Here is a 26364-nt window from a genome sequence, read left to right as displayed (position 1 = left end):
GGCAAAGAAGTAAACATTTCTTTCTTCAAAGTGTTTGGATGTTTATCCTATGTTCATATTAATTCAGCTAGCATAACAAAATTTCATATGAAATCGAAAAGGTGTTTTTTTATTTGTTATAAAGATAATAAGTTTGGCATTCAGAGTAGAGATGTAATCTTCAATTAGAAAATATTGTACAAATACAAATCAAGTATTGGAGCTGAAGATGAATGTCCTAAAGTCAAGAAGACTGATGAAGTGTCATTGAGAATTATTCATTTGAATGAATCAAAGATCAGTAACCAGGAAGATGAAAAAGAAATTGCACAAGATGATGACCCACAAATCGGTTATTGAACTCAGGATATCTTCGAGAACAATTAGACCATGTGAGAGATATTTCCCTGCACTTCATTATATTTTGCTAATAAACAAAGGTAAACTGAAGATCTATGAAGATGCAATGTAAAATGAAGATTCAACCAAGTGAGAGTTAGTCATGGAAGATGATATGAAATCACTGTCATCTAACCCGACGTGAGAATTGACAAAACTTTCGCAAGGCAAAAAATCATTATATAACAAGTGGGTGTACATGTTAAAAGGTGTTCATGATGGTAGTAAGCGGTACAAGACAAGATTTGTTGTAAAGGTTTTCAAAAAAAAGAAGATATTGATCACACTGATAATTTCTCTCTGGCAGTGAAGTTAACCACTATCAGAATTGTACTCGGATTAGTGGCAAAAGAAAATTTACATTTGGAGCAGTTAGATGTAAAGATGATGTTTCTTCACGGTGACCTAAATAAAGAAATTTATATGAAGCAACCACGGGAATTTGAAGTATGGGGGAAGAAAAAATAGTGTGCAAACTTCAGAAGAGCTTGTATGATCTCAAACAAGCTCAAAGGCAGTGGTACAAGAAGCTTGATGGATTCATGAGTAATAATAGTTCTCTAAAATCACTATTATTATGCGAAGAAGCCTAATGGTTTTTATATCATTCGACTACTATATGTAGATAATATGTCGATAATAAGAGCTTGTCTGAAGGAGATTGATAAAATCAAGAAAGAGTTATCAAAAGAATTTTCTATGGAGGATTCGAGTGTTGCAAACCAAATTCTTGGAACGAGGATATTAAAAGATTGGGTGAATGAAATCTTGAAGTCATCTTGAGAAGAGTACATGAAAAAGTTGATTAGCGGATTTAATATGGATGAAGCTAAACATGTTAATACTATTTTGGCTACTCATTTTAAACTAATCAAAACACAATCACCATCGATAGAGCAGGGTTATATGAACAAGATTCCATGTGCTTATGCTATTAGAAGCCTCATGTATGCAATGGTGTGAACGAGACCAAACGTAGCAGATACAGTGGGAGTTGTGAGCAGATTTGTGAGCAATCCGGGAAAACAACATTGGGAAGCAGTTAAGGATTCTCAGGTAATTGAATGGTGCTGTTCAGGAGTTCAAAATTGGGCTTACAAGGTTTCGTCGACATAGGTGGTGACCTCGATGACAGAAAAAGTACTACTGAGTATGTGTTCAGCTTAGGTGATACGGTAGTAAACTGGATATCTAAGTTGCAAAATATAGTCACGCTTTCGACTGCTGAGGCTGAGTATGTTGCATCAACAGAAGCTAGCGAGGAAATTATATGATTGAGATCCTTTCGAGTAACTGGGTAAGAAGGTTTATGGATCATGTTACACTATGACAGTCAGAGAGCTATTCATTTAACAAAAAATATCAATTTTCATGCTAGGACAAATCATATACAGATTCAGTACCATTTCATCAGATCAATACTGGATGATGGTATTTTGATGCTTTAAAAGATTTCTTAGAGTAAGAATCTAGCTGATATGCTTACGAAGACGGTAATCGGCAAAATGAAGTTATGTTCAACTTCAATTGGAGTTTATATATAAATGGAGAGATATGAGCTGCTGCATTGATATTGTGAAGGCATAATCGAAATCAAGTCTTCAAATAAGAGAAATGTTATGTAAGATGAAGCTTGAGAGATGCGTTGTATTTATCAAATATGGTTGGTGGAATCAACACATGCAACTTTGACAGGAAAAAATGGATGAAATGTGACGACCAAATTTTTTTCCCAAAGATGGTTGGTAGATCATTCTCTTTCATTAACACCAGCAGAGAGCTCTATAAATAGAACTAATTTGCTCGATCGTAAATCATCTGATCAGAATCTTTTCAAAGCATTCCAAAGTTGAGGGCAAAATAAAAGAATTTTTTTTCTTGAGTGTTGAGAGATTCTCGTGTGAGTTAGAAAAAATATTTTATCGGTCGTACTATTTTTGAAATTGTGAGAGATTTGAGTTTTTGTATATACTTAATTGTAATATTTCTCCATATAATAATGATTTGCAGTAGTTCCGTGGACGCAGTTATATTGAGTGAACCACGTAAATCTTCGTATTCTTGTTGATTATTTTATTTTGTATTTTTTATATTATATTACCCCTCATGATCTCAATAGCTCAAGTGAATTCCACGACACCGACAACATGATATTGTCATAAAACATAACATGTGCAAAATCTACATTTTAGCCGTTCGTGTATATAAAAAATATATCATAAATGAAATATAAATGATAAAAATAGTAAAATTAGTGATGACTTAATACATTTGAATTATGTTTGTGATCATTTGAATTCTGCAATTAATTCGATATATCATGTCGAATTTGGTGTCAATAACATGTGCATAACTTATTAACCAATTCTTTCATCCACATAATCTAAACTATTCACTCCTTCAGTAGCTCATTTAGTGACACCAAATCTCTCAAACTAGTGAAGCTTTACAAATTTTCAAGAAAGTTCCTTTAATTCTTTTCTTTTTTTTGCATAGTCGACTTCATGAATGCTACACAAATTAAATCTGCCGGGTCTGCAGCACCAATGAATCATCGCGATTTTGAAGGTCTAAACTATCAATCAAGGAGCAGCTGCACCAGATTGGTGAGATTCAACGATCATCTCTGTTTCTGCAGGCCTCGTCATATCGTTGTTCTTGATGGACGTCTTAAATTCACCAAAAAAGTAGGAGATGAATCCCCAAACTGCTAGAAAAAGAGACACACCTTTCTCCGGTTGGAACTTCTCGTGATAAAAAACGACGGCTAATAACTGAGTTAACGGCAGTAAGACCGTGATGACGATGCCGGATAATAGGGAGGAGGAGTAAAATATAACCCCGACCACGCCCAAGAAGAAACACTGCCAAAGAATGGCGCTGCATATTATTACCACGTAGTATTTTGTTTCCCCTAGTTGGTATTCTTTGGCTTCTCTTGGAATTGCCTGACCAATAAAATAATAATATATGGTTTGGGTGAGTTTATTAATTTTTTTACAATTAATGTTTTATCATCAAACATCTATATTTGAATGTACTGATTTACGTTAACACGTGCTTGCATTGTTCAATTTATAGCATCGGGTGTTAATGTTGAGTATGTCTCTTGTTAGACTGTCTCACGAACAACCTTACCGATATTCACAATAAACACATGCTTATGTCATCTCAAAAAAAATGTAAAAGCTAAGTCCCATTTAATTCTTAATATTGCATAAAAATATTGAATATTTTGTCAAAAAATTGCCAAAATATGTTATATTAAAACAAAAATCAGTGTGATCTAACCTGCAAATCATTGTCGATGACCATGCCGACGGTGCAAAACGCAGTAGCGAAGAAACACATAACCAACTGAACCTCCAGCACCAAAGTGTAGTTCAAAGCCTGTTTAGCCTTCAAATACATCAGCTCCACCAATGGCAGGATGAACCCGTACAGCGCCGCCGCGGACATCGTCATGAAAAACCCCAGAAAGTACTCCTTTTTATTCTCCCCCTCCGGCCTGTCGCCGCTCGAGTGAAGCCCAAGAACCACCGCTCCGACCGTCAACAACACCACCGCGTTCACAGAGTACGCCGTGAACTTCTGCTTCACGAGGAGGAAAGCAAAGGTCGCAGTGAATCCCAGGTGCGTGGCGACGATGAGTGCGCAGGTCGAGATGGGGATCTTCGCGACGCCGTACGCATACAAGTAGTCGTCGAGGCCGGTGAGTATTCCGATCGCCGCTGATCCGAAGAAGAGGCGGGGTTTCATGAGGAAAAGCTGGGCGTCGTCCGCGGCTTTTCGGCGGCGCATGTAGGCAGCGAGGAGGGGGATGAGTATTATCGGGAAGCCGCCGCTTTCGAGCCAGCTGGTGAACCAGATTCGTTTGCCGCCGCGGATGAAGTATAGGCGCATCACTAAAGGGCCGCCGCAGTTGCCGATCGCTAGTATTAGACAGTTGATGGCTAAGAAGATTTTCTTCATAGCGCCCGTGGTGATCATTCGAACTTCCATTGACCCAAGCTTAGTTTTTTATCTGTGAAAACTTTTTTCACTATTTACACGATTGAGTCATTTTTCATAGTATATTTTAAGTTATTCAAGTTTCATATATTTATATAATTCTTTTGTATCAAATGAATTCGATGACATTTCTTTATTGGAATTTCTAGGTTATTTATTTTTGATGTTATCATCCGTTAAGTTGCATTTTGTCTTCAATTTTAATCATTTTTATCCAAAAATTGACATCATTATTTTATAGTATCACACACACACACACATACACATATATATATATTCTTGTAGTGGTCTAAGTCCCTAAACAGTGAGAAATTTTGGTTCTCGTTATGATAATGAGACTTGGCTTTAATTTCTATGGCAATTATTGGAGACATCGTGGCCCCATATTGAAGGTGAGAAGGAGAAAGTTAGCATATTAAAATTTTCAATTCCAATATCTTGTGGACGATGATTAAAGTGTGGGAATGACCATCGAAGATCATTTGAACTCCGGTGGGGACGACGACGACGACGACGGATAGAATTCCGATTTTCAGTTGGTGATTATTTATACTTATCATAATATTAGCCAATCAGAAAATGTTAATCCGTGACGAATATTTATCTGTAAGACGGGTCAACCCTGCCTATATTCACAATAAAGAATAATATTCTTAGCATAAAAAGTAATACTTTTTCATGGATAATCCAAATAAGATATTCGTCTCATAATATACGACCTGTGAGACCGTCTCAAACAAGTTTTTGTCTATATAAAACGACACAAACTTTTCATCATGGACTACATACACAAATCTGGTCATTTCAATATACTCCACGAATTGATAGACAAAATTATTTAATTCGAATTTCTAGTACACAAATTCAATTTTTTTATATTACAAACGCTTAAGAAGAATTAGTAAATCACTGATTTTTAATATTAAATAACCCAAGAAAATTCTAAACATATCATTAGCCATAATTTTAAGATTTGAAGAGTCAAAATAGTAGTCCTTTGTATATTATTAAGAAACGAATTATCAAGAACCATAATTTTTTTAAAAAAAAATTAAATTCTCTCCCATTAATTTGTTATTTATCTCATCTTTTTTATCGAGTAAAACCCGCAACCACGGCCTTTTCATGCGCGAGTGGAGGAGTCACATATATGACCACTTGGGTGGTTCATTTTTAATTTTTTTTATAAAATTTTGGATTGATTTGATATTAATCGAACAACTTAATTTTTAAAAGTAAAAAAAATTTCAGAGTTTAAAATCTTACTCCCCTTAAGATTAATAATTTGACTGTAATCTAAGTCAATTCGTCTTTCTCGATTCCCGCTTCCTAACAGAATAACGACTTCGAACTTCACAAGTCCCGTGAACTAACTTCTGCGGCTAAAATCTTCTGCACAACAAATCCAATCAATCGCAAACCCCATTGCAGAAATTGAGAAGTGGGATTCCAGTTGGATTCATCTCCATTCTTGAAGTTCATAGCATGGATTTCACAAGAAAACTCAGTTTCCTAGTGTTTCTGCTGTGTGTTTTGATCTCTCTCAAGAACCAAAATGCGGAAACTAACAGAAAGGGTTCGTTTCAGAATGCAGATTACTCTCAAGAAGATCCGCTTTCGATTCTCGGGGATATATTGATCGATATAAAGCTCCAAGAAAATGATATAGGCCACCCTCCTCATGAATGGCTCAGGTATGATTACTATAACGAATCTTGCCCGTTCGCTGAGCAGATAATCCGGTCAATTGTTCGAGAGTTGTATTGAGCTGCGGCCCGATGTCGCCCCAGCTCTGCTGAGACTTTCCTTTCATGATTGCTTTGTGGAAGTAAGTTTTCCTCTGCTTTCACTTATTGGTATGATTTTGAGATGAAGATTTTGCTGTTTTTCCCCCCGAATTTGGTCTTTTGGGAACATAACTTCTTTCAATTTTTTCCATGATTCCCATTGTTCTTGTTCTTGAATCGCATTGGTTTGTTTGCATTCAATCACAATGATATGTTATGTTACTCGGCCCAAATTTTTGTATAGGGATGCGATGCCCCAGTTTTACTGGATGCTAGTGATGTAATGGAGAGTGAAAAGGATTCTCCACCAAATGAATCTTTAAAGGGCTTTGATGTTATAGACATCATCAAGTCGGAGCTCGAAGAATCGTGCCCTGGAGTCGTTTCTTGCGCTGATATTATTGTTTTGGCAGCTAGAGAGAGTGTTCTTCTTGTAAGCCTTCCCCTGTGATTTTAATACATGTTCGACTATGTGTTCGTAAATATTTGAATCTTTTGTTTTCTGTCTTACATTTTGGCATTTCAGGCTGGTGGTCCTTTCTACCCTCTGTATACAGGTAGAAAAGACAGCACGGTGTCGTTTTTCGAAGAAGCAACATACGAGCTTCCTAGTCCACAAGATGATCTCTCGAAAACCATTGAATCGTTTGCAACTAAGAGGATTTGATGAAAGAGAAACTGTCAGTCTATTAGGTACACTATATTAATTGATCACATCCTTTCCTTATGAATCAAAGGTTGTTTCTTGTTAGACAAATCTTGTTTCATGGTACAATGTAGGCGCCCACAGCGCCGGAACAATTCACTGCAAGTTCTTCCACAACCGGCTTTACAACTTCAGTGGAACAGATGGACCCGACTCATCTCTAGATACCGAGTTTCTTGAGCTGCTAAGGTCCACGTGCAATCAAAGTCATGCCATGCCAGCATCATCACCATCACCATCACCGTCGTTTTCGTTTTCTCCTTCTCCTTCATCAGCGTTGCATATTTTAACAAACACCACCTTATTTCAAGATCCGGGGATGAAGATGGATTACGAGGGACATAGAAAAGGTTTCGGTATATTATACTACCGGAGTCTTCTGCAAGGCAAAGGATTGCTCTTCGTTGATCAGCAGATGACATCTGGGGAAGAAACTGAGACTTGGGTTCGAGCCTATGCGTCGGATGGTACCCTGTTTCAGAGGGATTTCGGCCTTACAATGATCAAGCTTTCTGATCTGGGGGTTCTGACCTCACCGATGGGTCAGGTTCGGCTTAGTTGCCGAAAAGTGAACTAAAATTTTATGTACACGAAATCTTCTGAATTGTGAAGTTGGTTTTCAATGTGATGTTTCATGATTCATTTCACGGAAATTTCCTTTCTATTCTGTATCTTAGCCTTTGGCTTTCGCTGACCAATTGATTAATGTCCAAGAATTTCTAATAGAAGCAATGATCTCAGAAAATTTACAGCCAATAAAAGGAAAGAACAATGGAGGACTCACCACAGAACCTCTTTTAAGATGCACTTGTTTTACTAATAAAACAGTAACAACATTGAAGCAAGAAGAAATAGATTCAAATGAACATAAATTTTCTACAGATTTAGAGGGCCTAGACTCCTCATTGAACTGTGAGCACTGGCTAATCCTCCAAGTTTCCTCATTGAACTGTGAACGCTGGCTGATCCCAGCTCCCTCATCGAACTGTGGACACTTTTCGACAGGTGAGGAACGATGAATTCTGAATACATATCCATGAAAAACCTGTCCACAAGTTCAAGATAAGCCGGGCATGTAATAAGAGAATAGTAGTGAAAGAATTCTTCCAAATCCGACACATGATCCTCATCATCATTCACATTCATCAAGTCTAAATCGTTCATTTTCTGAGCTAACGTGTGCACGGCCAAGAAACCAGATTTTTCTTGTTTCACTACAGAGTATGTAATTGTCTTCTTCTCTTCTTTCAAGTACTTGAATCCCTTTTGATCTGCTCCATACATGGAGGTCTTTATACATCTTTGATGCTCATCACCTTTTGTTGGCTCATTAGGAGAAGAAATAGGATCCAGGAGAGGAGTTTCAGGTTGCTTTTGTTGCCTCTGTAATAGCACAGATTTGAGATTCTTGAATGTTTTTTGCAAGATTTTGCTCGTCATGTAAAGGGTTTGTTTGATTCTTCTTCTCCTTCTAATATGTGCTTCCCTATCTTTAGTGACTAGAAAGCTCCAAATTTAGTTGGGATCATTCTGGTTTAGGAGCTGCAAGTGTTGTTTATATGTAATAAAATAAACTGGATTGAGACAAAACAGCAATGAGCAAAGGACAAATTTTATCAGATTTTGATTCACTAATTTGCTGTCTTTTGACTCATGGTGGGATTGGATTTCGATTCCCATGATAAAACAATACAATCTTTTTTAGCAAACAACATAAAAATAATAATATAGTTCACATTTCCTTAACCACTTGACATAATCTAAATATTCTTTTCAAAATTGTCACAAGAAGTGTGGAAAGGCAGTAATTTTGAGAAACACATCCATAAAAGAATGAAACTTGATAATGTGAGAGGATAAATTTTTTTAAAAAAATTTACAAAAATTAATGAACTGTATCCAATCATTAAGGTAAACTTCAATCCAAGTTTTTTAAATTAAGACTGTCATTTAGATCTTGTGCCATAAAGGAGGGAATTGTTTACATAATGGCAGCATTAATATGGAAGTGATTGGACCCCTACCTATGACCATGGTAGTTGAAAAGTGGGATAAAGCCAGGACCAAATTAATTGAAACCAAGAAATAAGGTCATCACATCACTGTTTGTGTAGTCACTTTCTGACAGTTTAGTGCCTGAAACCCTAAACCATATATGTTGTCAAATAAATATTTTAAGGATTTTTTTTTAAATTCTTAGCAATTCAGCTTTAAAAAAATTGATATCCTTCAATATTAAACTAACCGAATCAAGATAAATATTACGAAAATTTAAGGCTCAAATTCGGATCATATTAGTTCTACTGAACTTCGAACTTGATCTAGATCGAAAATTTTAAAGTTTTTGCTTGAATTCAGTTCAAATTAAAGCTTGAATTCAAGTTGATTTGACTTGTTCACGCATTATTCAAACTATAACTCGAAAATAAGTAATATGAAAAATCAAAATTTATTTTTTTAATATATACTTGTATTATATTAATAAATATTAAAGTTCATGACTGGCTCGCGAACTTTAGAACAAAATAGTTTGAATTTGAGTTCGACTCAAATTTTATAAATTCAAATTAATAAATCAATATTTTTTAAGTTAGACTAAAAAAAATGACGAACGACTAAGTTAATCTCTATGGGAGCAGTTGACTGCTGTTTTAAATTGATAAGATAGCGCCCCGTGGCCCCAAATTGTAAGATAAATTCTGGCTGTTGGGCTTTTATGATACCCAACAGAAATCATAGGCCCATGTGGCCCAATCATCTTCAAAGCCCAACCCTAACATAATTCACTTTTGTATAAGACTTCCTCCATCGCCGCAGTGCATCTCTGATCTGCGAGCTCGCGAGAAAATTAGAGTTTCTGCGGTTTCAAAGCTATGGTAAATTAGTGGCTGAATTCTCGATAATTTTACGTTTTTGAAATTTATTTCAATTCGATCTTTCGTTGTAAGTATAGTTCTTGTGAATTTTTCGTAGTGTGTGTAACGTGTCGTACTGTTCTAGGGTAAGGGGACGGGGAGCTTTGGGAAGAGGAGAAACAAAACCCACACACTGTGCGTGAGGTGTGGCCGCCGCAGCTTCCACCTCCAGAAGAGCCGATGCTCCGCCTGTGCTTATCCCGCCGCTCGCAAGAGGACATGTACTGTATTTTTTTGTGAACATATTTATTTTCACTACATTTGGATTGAAGTTGAGTGGATGCAAATAGTAATAAACATGAGAAGGCGACACAATGATTGTATAGTTTAGTCTCAGTTTTCCCTAGTGCAAAGTAGGCAATTAGGGATCATATAGAGTATTGACTGATGTATAGGTAGATTTGTTAATTGGTAAATAGTTGATGAGATTTTTAAGTATTATTCCTATAAGATTAAAAAATGATTCCTTTACAAAAATTATTGCCCAAGTGGTATTCATTTAATTGTAGATTTTTGTTTCAAATTCTTTGTTGGTTGATTTTGAGAAAATATTACATCTAAAAAATGCTACCTTTGCTACTAATATATGGGCCAAACATGTTTTTTTGTTTAACTGAATATGTTGTCACTTCATTATTGATCTGAATGGTAAATAGATGATACAAAATATAATGAAAAAGAGTGATCGAATCATATTCTACATTTCAGATAACTGGAGTGTGAAGGCGATTCGTAGAAAGACTACTGGAACTGGACGAATGAGGTATCTTCGCCATGTACCCCGCAGATTCAAGACCAACTTCAGAGAAGGTTTCAACTTTACTGTGCTTTTTCATATTATTTTGAATTGTTTTGAATTTTGAGCATTTCATTTATTTCCTTTAAATTTACGCCGATGGATTTAGGTACCGAAGCTGCACCCAGGAAGAAGGCAACAGCAGCTTCTGCTTGATAGCCTTATTAAATTGGTACTCGTTACTGTACTTTTCATTGCTATATTTGAAACTTAAAGAACAATCGAATTTTGGGAATTTCCTTTGAAGGGATCTTTGCCTTGTTTGATTCTTTGTTGGATAAAAAATTTGTTGCTGTACTTGGCTGTTTTGGTAAGGAAGGATGACACACTATTATTGAGCTTTTAGTTGGTATTTCTTTGGAGTATCTGAAGGTGTTCAATTGTTTATGATAAACTAAGTTTCTTTGAATTTGAGCTGATGTGGTTCAATGCTTGTGCAACTGGTTTGACTGGTCCTCGTTTATATGTTCCACTTCCACCGCAGTTACTTAAAATATACTGAAATTTACTTGTGCTGAGGGATATAACAGTGGGCATGGTAGACCGAGGAGAACTCACTGTATGATTCCTTGATATTTATCACATTCTGGCTTCACCGACTAAAGCCATCGATGCAATATGTGAGGCAAATAAAAGGTTTATTATATTATATGAATTACCCAAGTGATGTGCTGGTCAAAATATGTTATTGATGGATCGGATAGATCGAGTCTTTCACGCTGGTTTAATCTCGCTCACTCCACGAAATTTTTTTGCTCACCGTCCTGCAAATTTAATACGGTGGTCGGCCGGTGTATCGTATCATCGTGGTAAAGTTTCAAAATTGATGCGGTTTATTTGGGATCCTAGGGAGTATTTTCATTTCGTCTCTTTAAGAAATTTTGTAGGTGGATGTTGCAACCGGCAAGTGAATTGTGCACCTGCAGAAATTCTTGGATTTAACATCCTTTTATTATCATTCTTATTCTATTTTTTAAACATAATTAAGTAATTTAAATAATTACTTATTGCAGTAATTTAAAATGTAATCCCAAATCCATTTCTAATCAAATTCGTCGATTAAAACCAGGAGTACCATGTGTGCTTGTGTGTGCGGGGGAATGTGAGTTCACTTGACAATAAGACATAAAAAAATATTTCTGACATGAAAGTTACAGCCTAAAAATGAACAAAATCGCAGCGAACGAACTATTATGAATTTGTTACATCGCCAATGAACTTAGAAAGAAATCACTATTGACATAGCCGTTGAGCTTTCAACAAGAGAAAATCGACATGTAAGATCTTGAATCTCCTAATTTAATTCAAGTTTACCAAATTTATCCTTCTCTTCGTCCAACAGTCTGAATACATCGCTGAGCTCTGGAAATGCGGACAAAAGTAGCAGCTGAAGAAGATCAAATGCCAGCTGCTTCATGAAAACAGATGACTGTACATTCAAATCAATGAGATCATTTGTTAATTTCGGTTCCAAGAAAATGCAGATAAAAAGCTCGTTTTTAACGGACCCCCCAAGTGCCCCAAGCATTCCGCACCACCGTTTCAACGTGAAACATATGATGGAACAATTCAATCAAATGCATAGGAGTGTAGCAGAAAATTTGCTTTGAATAAAATCATGAGTTTGCAATAACTAGACACCGTATATGGTGTGAAAAGATGATGCAGCGGTTGAATAGGTGCAAAAGATATATCCTAGATGTAGACTTCAGTCACTCTTGCACACACAAACGGCAGGACAATTTTCAAGAATGAGTGTCTACTCTCACCTGGATGAAATAGTAGAGATCCTTTGCGCACAGATCATATTCCTTGCGTCCAACAAGGCCTACAATAGCAGCTGGTGCTTTATCTGCAGGCGTCACCAGTAAAGGCCCAGTATAAATACTATGGGTCAAGATTTGAGATAATGCACTTAATAGACAAAAAATAAGTATTACCAATCATTACTTCATACACTAATTTTGCTTGCTGTTCAGCTACTTTCTGTTGCATCTCCTCTAAACTATGGGAATCATCAATTTTATGTGAGGAAGGTGGACTGGAAGGTTGGTGCCTTTGAGAATTGTCGGATGGACTAGTAGGTGGTGGTTTCTGTCGGGCTGGATGCTTTGTCATGAATACTCCATCAGGCCAGAGGATCTAGCACATGTATAGAATAGTATTAAGTGAAAATTCGGATTTTGCAATGAGATCGAAAGCGTAACATTCCACAGGCATCGGACCATAGAAATTAACAAATGCATACGATGGTATTATTAGTATCCATGGATTTGTTATGACTTGTGAGATTGGCCATAAAATCTAACACATGGATATAATGGTATTATTGGCATCCACAGATTTGCTATGGAATAATAAGCATAACAATTACAGATGCTTACGTATTTGGTATAAATTAATTACAAGTCGTAAGTTGATATTTCACAGATGTAGCGGTTTTATTCCACAACGTCTAAGAAGAGTGTTATTTGAGAAACCATTGAACAAAAAAGAATTTCTTCCTACATTGGAACAAGAAAGATATACCTGCTCCAACCTCCTGATCCCGGAGGCAACAACTGATCCCTGTCGCAGAAGCTGGATTTTCTCGATCAGCCAATCATCAAAGGCATCACCCATTCCCAATTGTAACACTTGCTTAGCCACCCAAAAAGCTTTTCTCCTGTATACAGCTCCAATTATGTACAAGCACAAAAAGCAAATGGTGCTTAGCATCAATTCTTTTAGGAACGAATCCTATCTCAATGTATTTAAGATTATTGAAAATATATTCTATTGAATTTTTCCTTAGATAGAATACGGAAGTATACACAATATAATCATAAAGATAGAATAGGATTTGATTAGATCAATTAGGTCATGATTATCTTTCCTTATATTGTATTCGGACAAACATGCATATATTATTTATCAGAATTAATAGGATGCAAGCAAGAAAGTTTATGTCCAACTCTTGTTTCACGGTATTAGAGAAGGCCATACTTGTCTTTGATTCACTTGTGTCTGTTTCATTGTTGTTCACAAAATGGCCTCCAAGTATCCTCCATCGTGGAAACCACAACCACCATATCCAAATCCCCTTCTACTCCTTCGTTTGACAACCAGTTTCTACAAATTACGCATCACAAACTATGGCGTGAATTTTCGAGAATGGTTTCAATCCGTCATAGTTGTCATCAAGGGAAGAGGAAAAATCGGCTACCTGACTATTGCAATTACTGCCCCGAGAGAAACCCAGGCTGGTTGTAGCACTTGGGAGGCTGAAAACTCGATCTAACTTGGTGGGAAACTCTGAAAGGAAAGAGGGGCGGCTTGGTCTCGCTCCCTTCCCGCACTATTCCTCCCCACTCAAAAGAGTCATGGCTTGGCTCATCGATTCTATGGAACCAAGCATTGGTCGAACATATCTTTTTTACCATACTGCTAAGAAGATCTGGGTTGCAGTCCAGGAAATTTGTTCTGATCTCGAAAATACATCTCAATGTTTCGAGATTCGCTCAAAAATCCACAACACCAAACAAGGTGGTCTCCTTATTACAAAATATTACAATTCCCTCGTGGAATTGTGGTGAAATCGGATGAGCATGTCCTACCGATGCCGAGAAGTACAAAAAAGATGTTGGAAAGAGAGCACACAAGCCACTCTCCACTCTGCGTGAATCTTTTGTGGAAGTAAGGTGAGAAGAAAGCAAGAAACATATGATGTTAACTTCCTCACAACAAGACTCACAACCTTTGGAAACTCGAGGTTCTGCCCTTGTGACAAACAAACATAACAGTGGTCGAAACACTACATCTTTTGACAAACCAATGTGTGATTATTGGAACAAACCATACCACACACGTGAGATTGAACATAAAATTTGCTCACTTGGCTGAATCAAAGTCCAACAACAACGCTGGACTTAAAGACATGCTACTGCAACTCCTCCACCGGACCAAACTTTCAACAAATGCTGATGGTCAAAACTCTAAATCTCCTACTGCTGCTATGGCACTTACAGGTACAATCAGCCAGACCTTTCTGTCCAACTCACAACAACCTAATTGTTGGATTGTAGGTACTGGGGCTTCAGATCATATGAGAGGGTCTGTGAAACTCTTTGATGATTATACCAATAGTCACAATCACAACAGAATAAATGTGTGGGTGGGGTGGCAGATGAAAAAACCTCACCACCCCTGGGCCAGGGCACGGTTTTCTTACCCTGTATGATATTGAAATCCGTTCTTTTTGCGCCTAAGTTGACACAATTTGTCGTCTGTTAGTAAGTTGACGCGTGATATGGATTGTGTTTAACCTTTTTATCCTCTCATTGTGAATTGCAGGACCGTTCTTTGGGGAAGATGATTGGCATTGCTGAAATAAAAGATGGCATTTACTACCTTTCGAGAGTTTAGAATTTCAATAATATCAAGTCAAAAAATACAAGGTCGTTGTTTGTTGTTTCTAATTCTGATATTATGTTATGGCATCAACGTTTAGGACATCCCAATTTCTCTTATATGCAGATGATGTATCCTTGTCTTTTCATCAATAAAGAAAAAGATTTGTTTCAGTGCAAGTGTTGGTTTTTGCAAAACAATCCAGAAGTTATTACTTATTATCCGTCTCATACATACAAACTCTCCCACCCCCGCCTCATTGTAATCTCTAACCATCCAGGTTCTTTGAACAGATAATGGTCGAGAATATTTTTCTCGTGAGTTTTGTCAATATTGTCATTTGGAGGATAATGGGATACACCACCAAAGTTATGGGGTTGTCCAACAAATTGGGGGAGGCTATTCTCACGTCTGCTTAATTAATTAATCGCCCACCTTCAAAGACCCTTCAATTCAGAACTCCTTTCAATGTTTTTGTTGACTACCTCTCAACCGTGAATCTTTTCAATTCGTTGTCTCCAAAAGTGTGGGGCTGCGCTGCCCATATCCATAAAACACAACCCAATCGAAGTAAACTTGATCCCAAAGCATTTAAATGTGTCTTCGCTGGGTATTATCCGACCCTAAAAGGATACCAATGTTATTCTCCCTTCCTCAACCGTTTTTATCTCCTGCGATGTCACCTTTTTTTTAAAATAGGATGTTCTATTACAACAACCGTCTCAAAGGGGGCGAATTTGGATGAAGACGGGCATTCGGATCCCACTGTACCATTTCCTGGGCAGAGGCGCTGTTTAAAGTGTTGCGCTAACTATAGTTTTGGGTCCTCCACAACCCAGTGAACCCACTGTGTTTGCCCCATCTCTTTTTTACTACTATTGAAACATATTGCCTACATTTGCTCCTCAAACTAACGTATGAAATCCCTAGCCCTAATAAATATAACTGGGCCATGGTCTTCCTCCTTTTTCCAACAGACAATACTGGGATTAAAAGAGAGATAACCCATATATTTTCCTTCAATCTCTACGGCTATCCATGTGATACCTCTTCACCCACATGGTAAAAATTAAAGATTTAAAATGAGTTTATAATGAGCTACAATATACTTCTATAGCAACTTGGGTTTATCATTTTTATAAAACGATGACAAATATGAAGTAGTTGTTATAGGGACCTATTGTGCATCTCTTTCCCCAATCCAGCAGAAAGCTCACAAGAATTGGCTATCTTCCAACCATTATACCCTATGATTAACTCCATGGCGCTTAAGTTCCGGGTTTCTCACAATCATGGATATCCATCCCATCCGTTATCTCTCTTCGTACTCCAGCCCAATTTGTTTCTTATCGGTAAAAGAATTTGAAATCACATCTGCTCCTTCCTCTGTCACCACCTGATATGAAGTTTGTAATGCTTGAGTAAAATAAGGTCCAAGCTTCTTTGCGTGCTTCTGAATAACCTCCTCAACCAATTTATTTGCACTTTGCAAAACTCCCTCGTTCTTTTTCATGATAGCCATAATTGGAATGAGTAAGGCTAGAGACATATCCTCACTTTCTTCTAAAACTCGAGTCATCACTGCTGCCATAGATTCAAAATAATATTCGAGTAATGTCGTAATGAACCTTTTCAGCCCTCATAAAGTGCTCAAACATCTCAACAATCACCTGATTGCGTTCTAAATCCAACATGATAACACATTACCTTACCTTAGCCATGGTTTCGAGAATGCTTACCCCTTAAAATAATATCTACTGGTGGTGTCCGACTGTCTGAGAAATCCTCAAAAACCGATACTATCAATTGAAATACCTCCTTCATTTTGTCATCATCCTAAAGAGCAACGGTTGCTGTAATTCTAATAATCTCGCGGAATCAAGAAGCAACTCCTAGCTTCACATCAACATCAGAATGTTTCAGGAAATCTTCTGCTATTAATGTCCCATAAGTTGTGAAAGAGCGGTTTGCATGGATTCGGCGGGCGATTGGTCTACTTTGGCTAGAAGTCCCTCAATTCGATTGAGAAGAGAGAGGAGTTCATCCAGAGATTAGAAAGACTGAGAAAAAGCACTCCCAGCTGTTACTAATAATTCTTTAAGTTTCATATCGGCACCGACTACTTTGCCTCGTTGCCTCAAATTGTGTGGTTGCCTTTCTTCTTCTCGTCCGATGGATAATCCGGCAGGTCAGACTGATTTCATAGATAAAAAATAATTCTTAATGCTGAGATGTAAGTTTATATATATGAAATATAAAATGTAAACTCAGTGAATTAACTCCGTACAAGAGCTCTTGCTCTCCCTTAGCAATGCTAGTTACAAAACTCTCAAGGAAAATAACCCAATGAAACCCCAGCGTTCCCCCTACTTCACGCCTTTTTCCTCTCTCCCCCGCGTCTAGATTCTTCCAAGGCCTCGGGAAACTCTTGGGCCCAAGTCCTTATTAGGCAGGCCCATTAAGTATTGAGGCACACAACACTATGTTCATAAAAAGGGGGAAGCTAATAAAAGAGTCATTCTAATTGTGTATGCATAGTTGTCAAGGACGCAAGACGCACCGAGGGCAATGGAGCCTGAGGCCGCACGCCTTACCGAAGCAAAGCGCGCATTTTAAATTTTTAAAAGAATATATTTATCTTAGAATAAATTTATTAAAATATGAAATAATTAAGTCATAGTAACTAGTAATATGACTAAAAAAATTTCAATCATCCGAATCAAATCCATCTTCTTCCATCGAATCATCAGAGTCCTCAGAACTTCGGACATATATTCTTCTTGGTCTTCATCATTTTCTTGATCAACATCAATTTCTTGTCCTCTTCATCCAAAAGATGTGAAATCGGTCTTTTTCTGATTATTTTGGATGTCCTCGTTCTTCTGTTTAGATCTTTCTTCTTCTGATTCCAGTGTTGGGGCGTTGGTTGCTAGGGTTTGGGTTTGGGCTACTTGTTTAAACAAGTAATTAAAAAAATTTACCCAGGAGCGCGCTTTTACTTCCAAGGCTAGTCCAGGTGAGTGCCTGGGATCGCCTTAGTGAAGGCGCTCGCATTTGACAACTATGTATGTACGTAGACGATACTACCGAGTTTCATAAGCTCAAGATCCGGCTGAAGGAAGAATTCCAATTGAAACACTTGGGACCCTTGAAATATTTCCTTGGGATGCAAGTGGCTAGAAGTAGGAAGGTATTTTCATGTCTCATTTCTCTGAGAAAATGCACCATTGAACTACTGAAAGAAACCGGGAAGTTGGGATGCAAACCAGTGAGTACTCCAATGGAAAGAAATTGGAAGAACAAGATTAAAGATGATGAGCCATCCGTGGACATGGGGAGATACCAACGCCTAGTTAATAGATTGATTTACCTCTCTCTTACACGACCAGAAATTGCATATGTTGTGAGTGTTGTTAGTCAATACATCCATTCACCTACCCAAAAACACCAAGAGACGGTAAATCATATTCTGAGATATCTGAAAGGAACTCCTGGGAGAGGACTGGTGTTCCTTAAAAATGAGAACAAAAGTATTGAAGGTTATGTTGATGATGAATGGGCAAGGAATGAAGATTGCAAATCAACTTCAGGATATTGCACCAAGTTGTGGGGTAACTTGGTCACTTGGAGGAGTAAGATAAGAAACAAACCGTTGTTGCAAGAAGTAGTGCAGAAGCAGAGTTTCGGGCTATTGCTCAAAGAACGTGTGAAGTTACATGGCTTGAGAGACTAATGCAGGACTTGCAAATCCCTACTCACCATCCAACCAAGTTGTACAGTGATAGCAAATCTGCCATTAGCATTGTAAAAAATCCTATCCAGCATGATCGAATGAAACATGTATGAATTGATCGAAGCTTCATCAAGAATGAAATTGAGCAAAGAGGCTCCAACTTATGTTATATCTCTTCCCATGCACAAGAGGCAGATATCCTAACAAAGAGTCTCCCTAGGCCAAGTCAAGAAGATCTACTAAACAAGCTTGGAATGCGAAATATCTATTCCTACGCTTGAGTGGAAGTGTTGGATATTATTGGAAATATATTCTATTGTATTTTTTCCTTAGATGAAATAGGAAAATATACACAGTATAATCATAAAGATAGAATAGGATTTGATTAGATCAGTTAGGGATTTTCATGATTATCATTGCTTATATCGGACAAACATGTATTTATTCTATATCAGAATTAATAAAGATGCAAGCAAGATAGTTTCTGTCCAATTCTTGTTTCAAATAGGAATGGGATATTTGCATTCGACCCCATTTGACAACTTCCACGTTGCATGTGACCCCTAGATATAACTTTTAAACATAGGGAGTTCTAAGCTTGTGTTTAAAAAAATGGAGGACCCAGTATCTTGTTAATTTTACTTAAGAGGACGTATCATACGGAGGTCGAATGCAGTTAGCGCAATACTAAATACCTGATCCAGCCACGATCATTTAAGTCTGCACTTAGCCGAATGCAGACTTAGTAGCCTGTTATCTACGAAGGCCGAATACAGTTAAAACATAGAGAGTTCTAAGCTTATGTTTTAAAAAATGGAGGACTTAGTAGCCCGTTAATTTTACTTAGAGGACATATCATACAGAGGCCAAATGCAGTTAGCACAATACTAAATACCTGATCCAGCCACCATCATTAAGCTGCAAAACGACATCAACCAAATCCAAAATGGGAATACCTAGATTTGGTGGTATAAACTGCAAGTAGGAAGAAAATCATCATCACCGAGCAAAATCACAGGCACAACAAATTAAAAATTTCAAGTGAAATAATTGTTAATAATAAAGATTCTGTCGAGCATTGTGCATAACCAACAGCATAGCCAAATGAAAAGAATTCGTAATGACCTCACTGGGGAGGGCCGGATCAGAAGTCTCAATGGAATGTGAAGCTTTCTGTTCTCTGTTTATTCTTCCCAAATTTCTGGCTGAACTTATTTTATTTTGATCTACATTTTCTGAGTTGTTACTGGGTTCAGACTTTTTCGAAGAAGAAAGAGCCTGATTTTTTATTTTCAACTGTGATCCGTTGCTGAAATTCTCTTTTTCAGATGAAAACACATCATGTAATGGCCCTGCGGTATCCCAATTTTCCTTCCTCTTTTCATTTACTGTGGCATTACGGTCAACTGAAATGCAAACCAGATTTAAAATGTAAAAAAGTAAACTGAGGATCTAGAGAGGAAAGCCTGCAGCTTATAGTGACATTTCACCTGCAATGGTCTCGACAATAGATAATGAATTTGAAAATATATACATCTGCAGTATTCAGACAATAATCAGGTCAAGCACAGATGGGGAAACCCATATAAAGATCCGAAATTAAGCTTTTGAGAATGAAATATGCCAAACCTGAGAATCAACGCTTAAAAAATCCCAAACTTCAATGGAGCACGAAACAGTAGGAAGCTGCAGAAGCTTCTGCAGAAAATGGAAAGAAATTATAGGCCATAGACACTGCACTGTTTTCCTGATGCATGAACACAGATGGGATGTAACAACAATATTGTATGGCCAACATCAATGTGGTCCAGGGACAGTGACCTTTTTCACAGGTGATCCAAACATCATGGCTTGTCATGTTTCTAGAACATGGAAGAATTGCAGACATATTAATTTGTTTTGTCATTACGAAGCACAAAACAGAGAAAACTAATTCACCAAAGGTAGTTACAGTTCTATCAGGTGAGCAAAACAAAGAAACTAATTAAAAACAAAGGTGATTTCCGTTAAATCATATTATAACCCTTGTAGTAGGAATATGATTATGCTATTATGCCTGCCAAAACAAAACTGCAGACATCTATGGATAAGAAAAAATCAATAATCATTAATCATCATTCATTAATACTGTACAGAAGTATTCTCCAAATGAATTCAGGAGGAGTTTGTAATATGTTTTACGACTTAGCGTGTGTAGATTCAAACAAAATCCATAGAGAAGATCGTGATCTCTGGAAATAATTGGTTGAAAATTTATAAGCTAGTCCAGAAAAAATAAGAAGCCACCAAATAGGTTTTTAAGAAATTTTAAGTTCCTTAATCCAACCCAAGTAAAGACAGATCTTGAAAGATATTACTTTTCCGTATACATGTTTGCTCAAAATGATTGACAACTTATTATCAGAGAATAGCTCATCACAAGCATTCACTCTTCTGATATGCTCCAAAAACACACAAAAGCTCTCACATCTTATAACCTCGAATTTGTCTCATAGTATAGAAACTCTCCTCCTTAAATCAATTTATCAACTTCTAAATCTCCTATTTCACGGTAAATGTCAAGCATACTTACAAGCTAAAACAAACAAAAAGATGTAAAATGGCAAACTCAGACAAAGGAATAGGACATGAATATAAAGTGTACTAATGACGACCTTCAAGTACTGGTCAAGTAATTTACAACGTTCTTGAATGATGAGTACATCTAAAGCAGTTGAGAGGAAATGCTTTGGCGGCAAGTGGAGATTATATTCCGGAAAATCTTTAAGGCGCCTATGTAACTCCTCAAAATGACGAAATCTGTGATCATAAAGTCAGATAATGGACAAGCATATGGAAAGTGTACCTCTTTGTACACAGGGTTTCATTCTGTTCAGGACTCAACAACTTTTTTGTTTTTTTGATTTCTCCAGTCATAGGATTGACATTTGCTTTTGTCCCTCAAAGATTTTAAGACCTCGATTTGTCAAAAGGGATAGAAAAGTTGCACAGAAAAATAACTTTTTCTGTTCTCATCTATAAAATTGTGCTAATTAAAATAAGGATGTTGAATCCCGAACAAAGGTATAATTATAGAAAACAATGGATAAAGTGGAAAGTTTGCAGAACAGGTTTGTACCTTCTTTTGATGGACCAACTGTTATTATTAACATCTGTAACTGATATGGAATAAATAGTAAATGTTTTAGACCCACTCTTAACAATATTGGCACCTATTACCTGCATAAAGAAATAAATTCCCATCCTTCAGATCTACAATCATAAAACACATCCAGGTTTGGCATAGTGCGACTGGCAGAAAGTTTATGATGTGAATGGAGTACCTCACATCTTAACCTGAAAAACGAATTGGCAATAATTGAATTTTTTGCCGATTTAGCTACTAAACTATGACTTTCAGGTAACGAAGCCAAAGACATAGATGATGAAGTTGTTGCTCCACTACAAATTCTGTCTGTCTGTTCAGCCTCAGAATCCTCACTTAAGTTTCCAGGTTTGACATTTACGCAGGACAAATTCTCTTTACCCTGCATCCGTCTCAACAAAGAACTTGTTCTTTCAACCTCTTGCCAGCCAATCTCATCACGAATACTTGATCTAGACCTTTTCTTTGCAGACTTGGTTATGTGCAATTTCTTAGAATGAAGGCGCGCTTTGTTTGGCTTTCTATTCTTGTGCGCCTCAAAAGTTTCAAGAGGGTGATGAATGTTACTGAAATTTCTTTTATTTTTACTATCCCAGACTTTAACGCCAGGAGTATCAAGACCTGTAATATTGTTGGTGTCTTCATCCTCAGTACAGCTGCTTCTCCATGATTCGACCCCATCAGAAGGTACATTTCCATGTTCATTTTCCTCTTCATATAGTGAAGTAGTGGGTGCCACAGGGCATTCATTATATCCAGAGTTAGAAACATTTTTCTCCAAAACACTACCCTTGGTTTCCCACTCCGTTTTCTTTTGCTCAGAAAGCCCTTGTGACTGTTCCACAGAATCAGATACCCCCAACAAAGAGTTCCTTTGCGACGGAGCAGCCGACTGGTTTTTGTCTTCCTTTTTGTAGCCTCTTCCTTTGGTCCACAAATTGTCTAAATGTTCTGGAGTCAGAGCCTCATTTTTCCTTCGTGAAAACACATCCAGCATATCACCCCATTCTGCTCCAGAGCGATGTCGCTGAATTCCTATTCCCTCATTATTCTGAATTTCTGGCACATAATTCCACGAACGGGTAGATTGTGGATCCGTGGAAAGCAGTGGATCCTTAGAAAGAACCGCACCATTCACATTGTTAGATGAAGGATACTCTGGATCTTTTTTATTCTGGTCCTTCTTCAATGGTACCAGTTCAACACCCTTAACAGAGGGATCTGGAAACCCTGAAATATGATCAGATGATATCTTTGAAGATCCATCTACCTCCCGTGAGGTTGTGCTTGATTCCTTACTTCCTTTATCACTCTTGCTAGCAGAAATTATTAAAGATTCAATTCTCTCATTAATAAACCTGACAATAAATTGTGATGAGCATAAAGAGCGGAAATACTGTATTTCAAGAAGCAGAATAAATAGTACACTTACCTTGGATTAGCAAGATTTAAGACTGGTCGCATAACAGCACAAGCTAGGAGTTCCCTGACAATATAGCGAAATAGGGAGCAATGCAGATCCTCAGGCTTGAATGTAAATAAAATGAGACCATCCATAACATGCTGGAGAACCTGTTAGAACAAAGGATTGACAAAAGGAAAACATTACCCTTCATATGGACCACATAATTGCTTCTGCCTACAAAAAGCATTGTTACAAGATTGTGCATCCCATACTAGCTGCAAAGAGGATAAACCAAAATAAGAACCTTATGCTCAGCTTTAGCGGAAAATAAAGCAGGATGCAGTTTATTTTCAGCAGCCAGCACAACTTTCAGTTCGACATCTCTCTCTGCAATGGTCAAAAATCTGGACTGTTGCTTCTCAATTTTGCTCTTACAAGAACGAAAAAGTTCCAGCCTACTGCTCAAGAGATTGATGATATCCCTGTGTTATACCAGTCAAAAAATCATCCAGTTAAAGCATTAAAACCAATGTGAATAAAGAAACAATTATTCGGTACCTTGTTAAAAGATCTATGAGATTAATATTTCTCATGCGATTTGACATTTCTCCAAATATACCATTGATGATCAGCGCTAATTCTTCTGGGCCTTGTCTATCAGGAGTTATGCGGCAGTACCATAGGTCTGTCACCCACTCTGAAACAATGTGTCCAGTGAATTGACCAATTGCGTCCTCAACAACAGGTGAATTCACCTTGTGCTTCCAGTTGGCCCTTCCAGTAACTTTGAAATCCTCGAAAGGTTTTCTCCCAATAGAATTGTCAGAGGATGTTGGTTTGGATTTGTAAGTTGCGGCTTTCCTTCGCATATCAAGATCCAGAGATAAGTAGCGAAGGCTGATTAGTAAGAATGTGGCCACGGGCAAGTTCACTATCAGTGATGAACTTGTTACTGATAGAGAAAGTCAGATGTTAAGAGATAACAGATAGACATTCAGCCCCTAACAAACTAATATCCGACTCTCTTTTCTGAAAGAGAAAGCATCCATAGTAGAGAAAAAGGCAGCAGTAATTTAAGGATTCCTTACGAGATACGCTACACAAATTAACTTCCTTTCCAGCTTTACATCATCAGACAAATATTGAAATGTAATCAATACCAAAGACAAACTACTAAAATCATTTATTGCCAGTTTCCAGAAGAAACTCAATACCTAGTATAAATCAAGAAGCCAAGTCACAAAATGAAAAAGACATTGTTTTTCAAGTGCCATAGCGAATGCGTAATAATGAGTAGAAACTAAAGGATGCAATTACAACTTGTGAACCAAAGCAGCACAATCTCGTCAGTTATCAGGTAAAATGAACATCAAACTAATTTTAGATTCCTGCATGATATTCCCTACATTAGTATAAATCAAAAAGCTATTTCACAAAATAAAAAAGGCATTGTTTTTCAAGCGCCATAGCGCATGCGTAAGAATGAGTAGAAACTTCAAGATGCAATTACAACTTGTGATCCAAAGCAGCACAATCTCGTCAGTTATCAGGTAAAATAAACATCAAACTAATTCTAGATTCCTGCATGATATTCCCTACATTTCACCCATGCTCTCACGCACGCAATAATTCCAGGCAAAGTCATCCTACTCCAATTTCAATAAAATAAAAAAACAAAAAACAAAAAGCAAACTACAGTAGAATCGTTATTCTTCATCGAAATTAGCACAACCTGCGGGAAACAAACAAGAAGATGCAAACAAATGTACTCACATGACATGAGATAAGATAATCCGACAACGCAGATAACGAGAAACACAATCCGCTTCTTAGCTTCATCCACGAGGTCTCGCACACTCACAGCTTGTCTCTCGCTGCTCATTTTCGTACTTCCAAAAATCACTTCACTCGAAAACTCATCCAAAAATCAACCAAAAAAATTCATTATTTTACCCCCCAAATCCATCAATAGCATCATCATCATCGCCGCGATCATTCGAGAAACAAACCGCCGAATCAAAGCAAAAATTCACCCTAAAAAAGGTGGTTCACGCATCTAATTCAATCAACTTCCACGTCAAATACCATTAGGTGTCGGCCTTCTCAGGGAATCATATGCGATGCGTCTTCTCTCTGGTAAAACAGCTAAAAATTAAATTCTCTCCCGTATATTTTGGTTTAGGGCTTTTTAATTTTAAATTAAATTTAATAGAGCCAACTAATTAATTAAAGTTTATTTTTTTTTAGTTTAGTGAAACACTAGTCACAATTTGGCGTCGGACTCGAGAGACTCTTTGGTAACAGATCTGACGTAAGATAATCGAATATGTTCAAATTTTTTAAGTCCATTCGAAAAAATATTTGATTTGTATTCGAGTTTATTGCATTCGAGTCGAACTCAAACTCAAACATATTCAAACTTTTTCAAGTCGAACTCAAGTCCCAATTATTATGTTCTATAATTTTTGAATCTTTATATTTTAATAATATAATATAATTATATATTAAATAAATAAATTGAGCTTTTGAATTTTCTTTCTCTTGTACTTTTCTTTTTCGAGGTACAATATCCTTTGAACCAATTGGTCGACCATGCTTCTGGCGTATTTTAGATTCATTTGCAGGTTGAATAATAGCTGGTCCTACGGGGACATCAATTTTTACAGGGGTATTCTCTGCATGTATATGTGACTTTGTCACATTCTTTGTATTAACAAAAGCATCGGGCAATTGATTTGCAATTCTTTGCAAGTGAATGATTCTTTCAAATTCTTGCTCACATTGATTATTTCGAGAATCATAATGAGATAGTGTTTTCTCATTCCAACAAATCTTTTGTTGTTCTTCGGGACACAACTTTATTTCTCCTAGATTTGGAAATTCCAATTCATCGAAGTGGCAATCTGCAAATCTCGCAGTAAACAAATCTCATGTTAAAGGTTCCAAAAATCTAATAATAGATGGTGAATCATATCCCACATAAATCCCAAGTCTACGTTGTGGGCCCATTTTGGTTCGCTGTGTAGGTGGGAGAGGGACTTGTACTGCACAACCAAATACTCGAAGGTGAGAAACATCAGGCTCTCGACCATAAGCAAG

The 26364-nt window shown here is 37.2% G+C and overlaps 5 protein-coding genes across 7 annotated transcripts; 2 read left to right on the top strand and 3 right to left on the bottom strand.

Annotated features, from left to right (window-relative positions):
• Window positions 1-2654: 2654 nt before the first annotated feature.
• On the bottom strand, window positions 2655-4471 carry LOC142529903 (purine permease 3-like). The gene is made up of 2 exons (XM_075635603.1): window positions 3670-4471; window positions 2655-3326 (listed from the first exon to the last, which is right to left on the bottom strand). Exons 1-2 carry the CDS (start codon window positions 4378-4380, stop codon window positions 2961-2963), a joined length of 1077 nt encoding a protein of 358 aa, XP_075491718.1. The 5' UTR covers window positions 4381-4471; the 3' UTR covers window positions 2655-2960.
• Window positions 4472-5689: 1218 nt separating this feature from the next.
• Window positions 5690-7553, top strand: LOC142529077 (putative Peroxidase 48). Its single transcript, XM_075634471.1, is given in 6 exon segments — window positions 5690-6153; window positions 6155-6217; window positions 6421-6609; window positions 6703-6831; window positions 6833-6869; window positions 6957-7553. Coding segments are annotated over 6 exon segments (1200 nt in total). The 5' UTR covers window positions 5690-5874; the 3' UTR covers window positions 7460-7553.
• A 205-nt stretch (window positions 7554-7758) lies between these two features.
• On the bottom strand, window positions 7759-8322 carry LOC142529411 (uncharacterized). The gene has a single exon (XM_075634945.1). It carries the CDS (start codon window positions 8320-8322, stop codon window positions 7759-7761), a length of 564 nt encoding a protein of 187 aa, XP_075491060.1.
• A 1290-nt stretch (window positions 8323-9612) lies between these two features.
• LOC142529030 (large ribosomal subunit protein eL37x) lies at window positions 9613-10947 on the top strand. Its single transcript, XM_075634389.1, has 4 exons — window positions 9613-9758; window positions 9883-10018; window positions 10506-10607; window positions 10703-10947. Exons 1-4 carry the CDS (start codon window positions 9756-9758, stop codon window positions 10747-10749), a joined length of 288 nt encoding a protein of 95 aa, XP_075490504.1. The 5' UTR covers window positions 9613-9755; the 3' UTR covers window positions 10750-10947.
• Window positions 10948-11633: 686 nt separating this feature from the next.
• Window positions 11634-25443, bottom strand: LOC142528828 (uncharacterized). 3 transcript variants are annotated; one of them, XM_075634030.1, is made up of 15 exons: window positions 25039-25443; window positions 23824-24217; window positions 23570-23747; window positions 23293-23432; window positions 22039-23218; window positions 21834-21934; window positions 21370-21514; window positions 20345-20413; window positions 20206-20251; window positions 19841-20121; window positions 19611-19690; window positions 13123-13258; window positions 12534-12735; window positions 12363-12445; window positions 11634-12022 (listed from the first exon to the last, which is right to left on the bottom strand). In XM_075634030.1, the coding sequence occupies exons 1-15, from the start codon at window positions 25145-25147 to the stop codon at window positions 11888-11890; spliced, it is 3279 nt and encodes a 1092-aa protein (XP_075490145.1). In that variant the 5' UTR covers window positions 25148-25443; the 3' UTR covers window positions 11634-11887. The 3 variants fall into 3 exon arrangements, with proteins under 3 accessions (XP_075490145.1, XP_075490146.1, XP_075490147.1); XM_075634031.1 differs by having other exon boundaries at window positions 22039-23176; XM_075634032.1 differs by having other exon boundaries at window positions 23824-24126.
• Window positions 25444-26364: the final 921 nt, after the last annotated feature.

The sequence above is a fragment of the Primulina tabacum genome, chromosome 16 (assembly GCF_025594145.1).
Source record: "Primulina tabacum isolate GXHZ01 chromosome 16, ASM2559414v2, whole genome shotgun sequence".
Lineage (NCBI taxonomy): Eukaryota > Viridiplantae > Streptophyta > Magnoliopsida > Lamiales > Gesneriaceae > Primulina > Primulina tabacum.
This window is presented reverse-complemented; position numbering and strand designations above follow the sequence as displayed.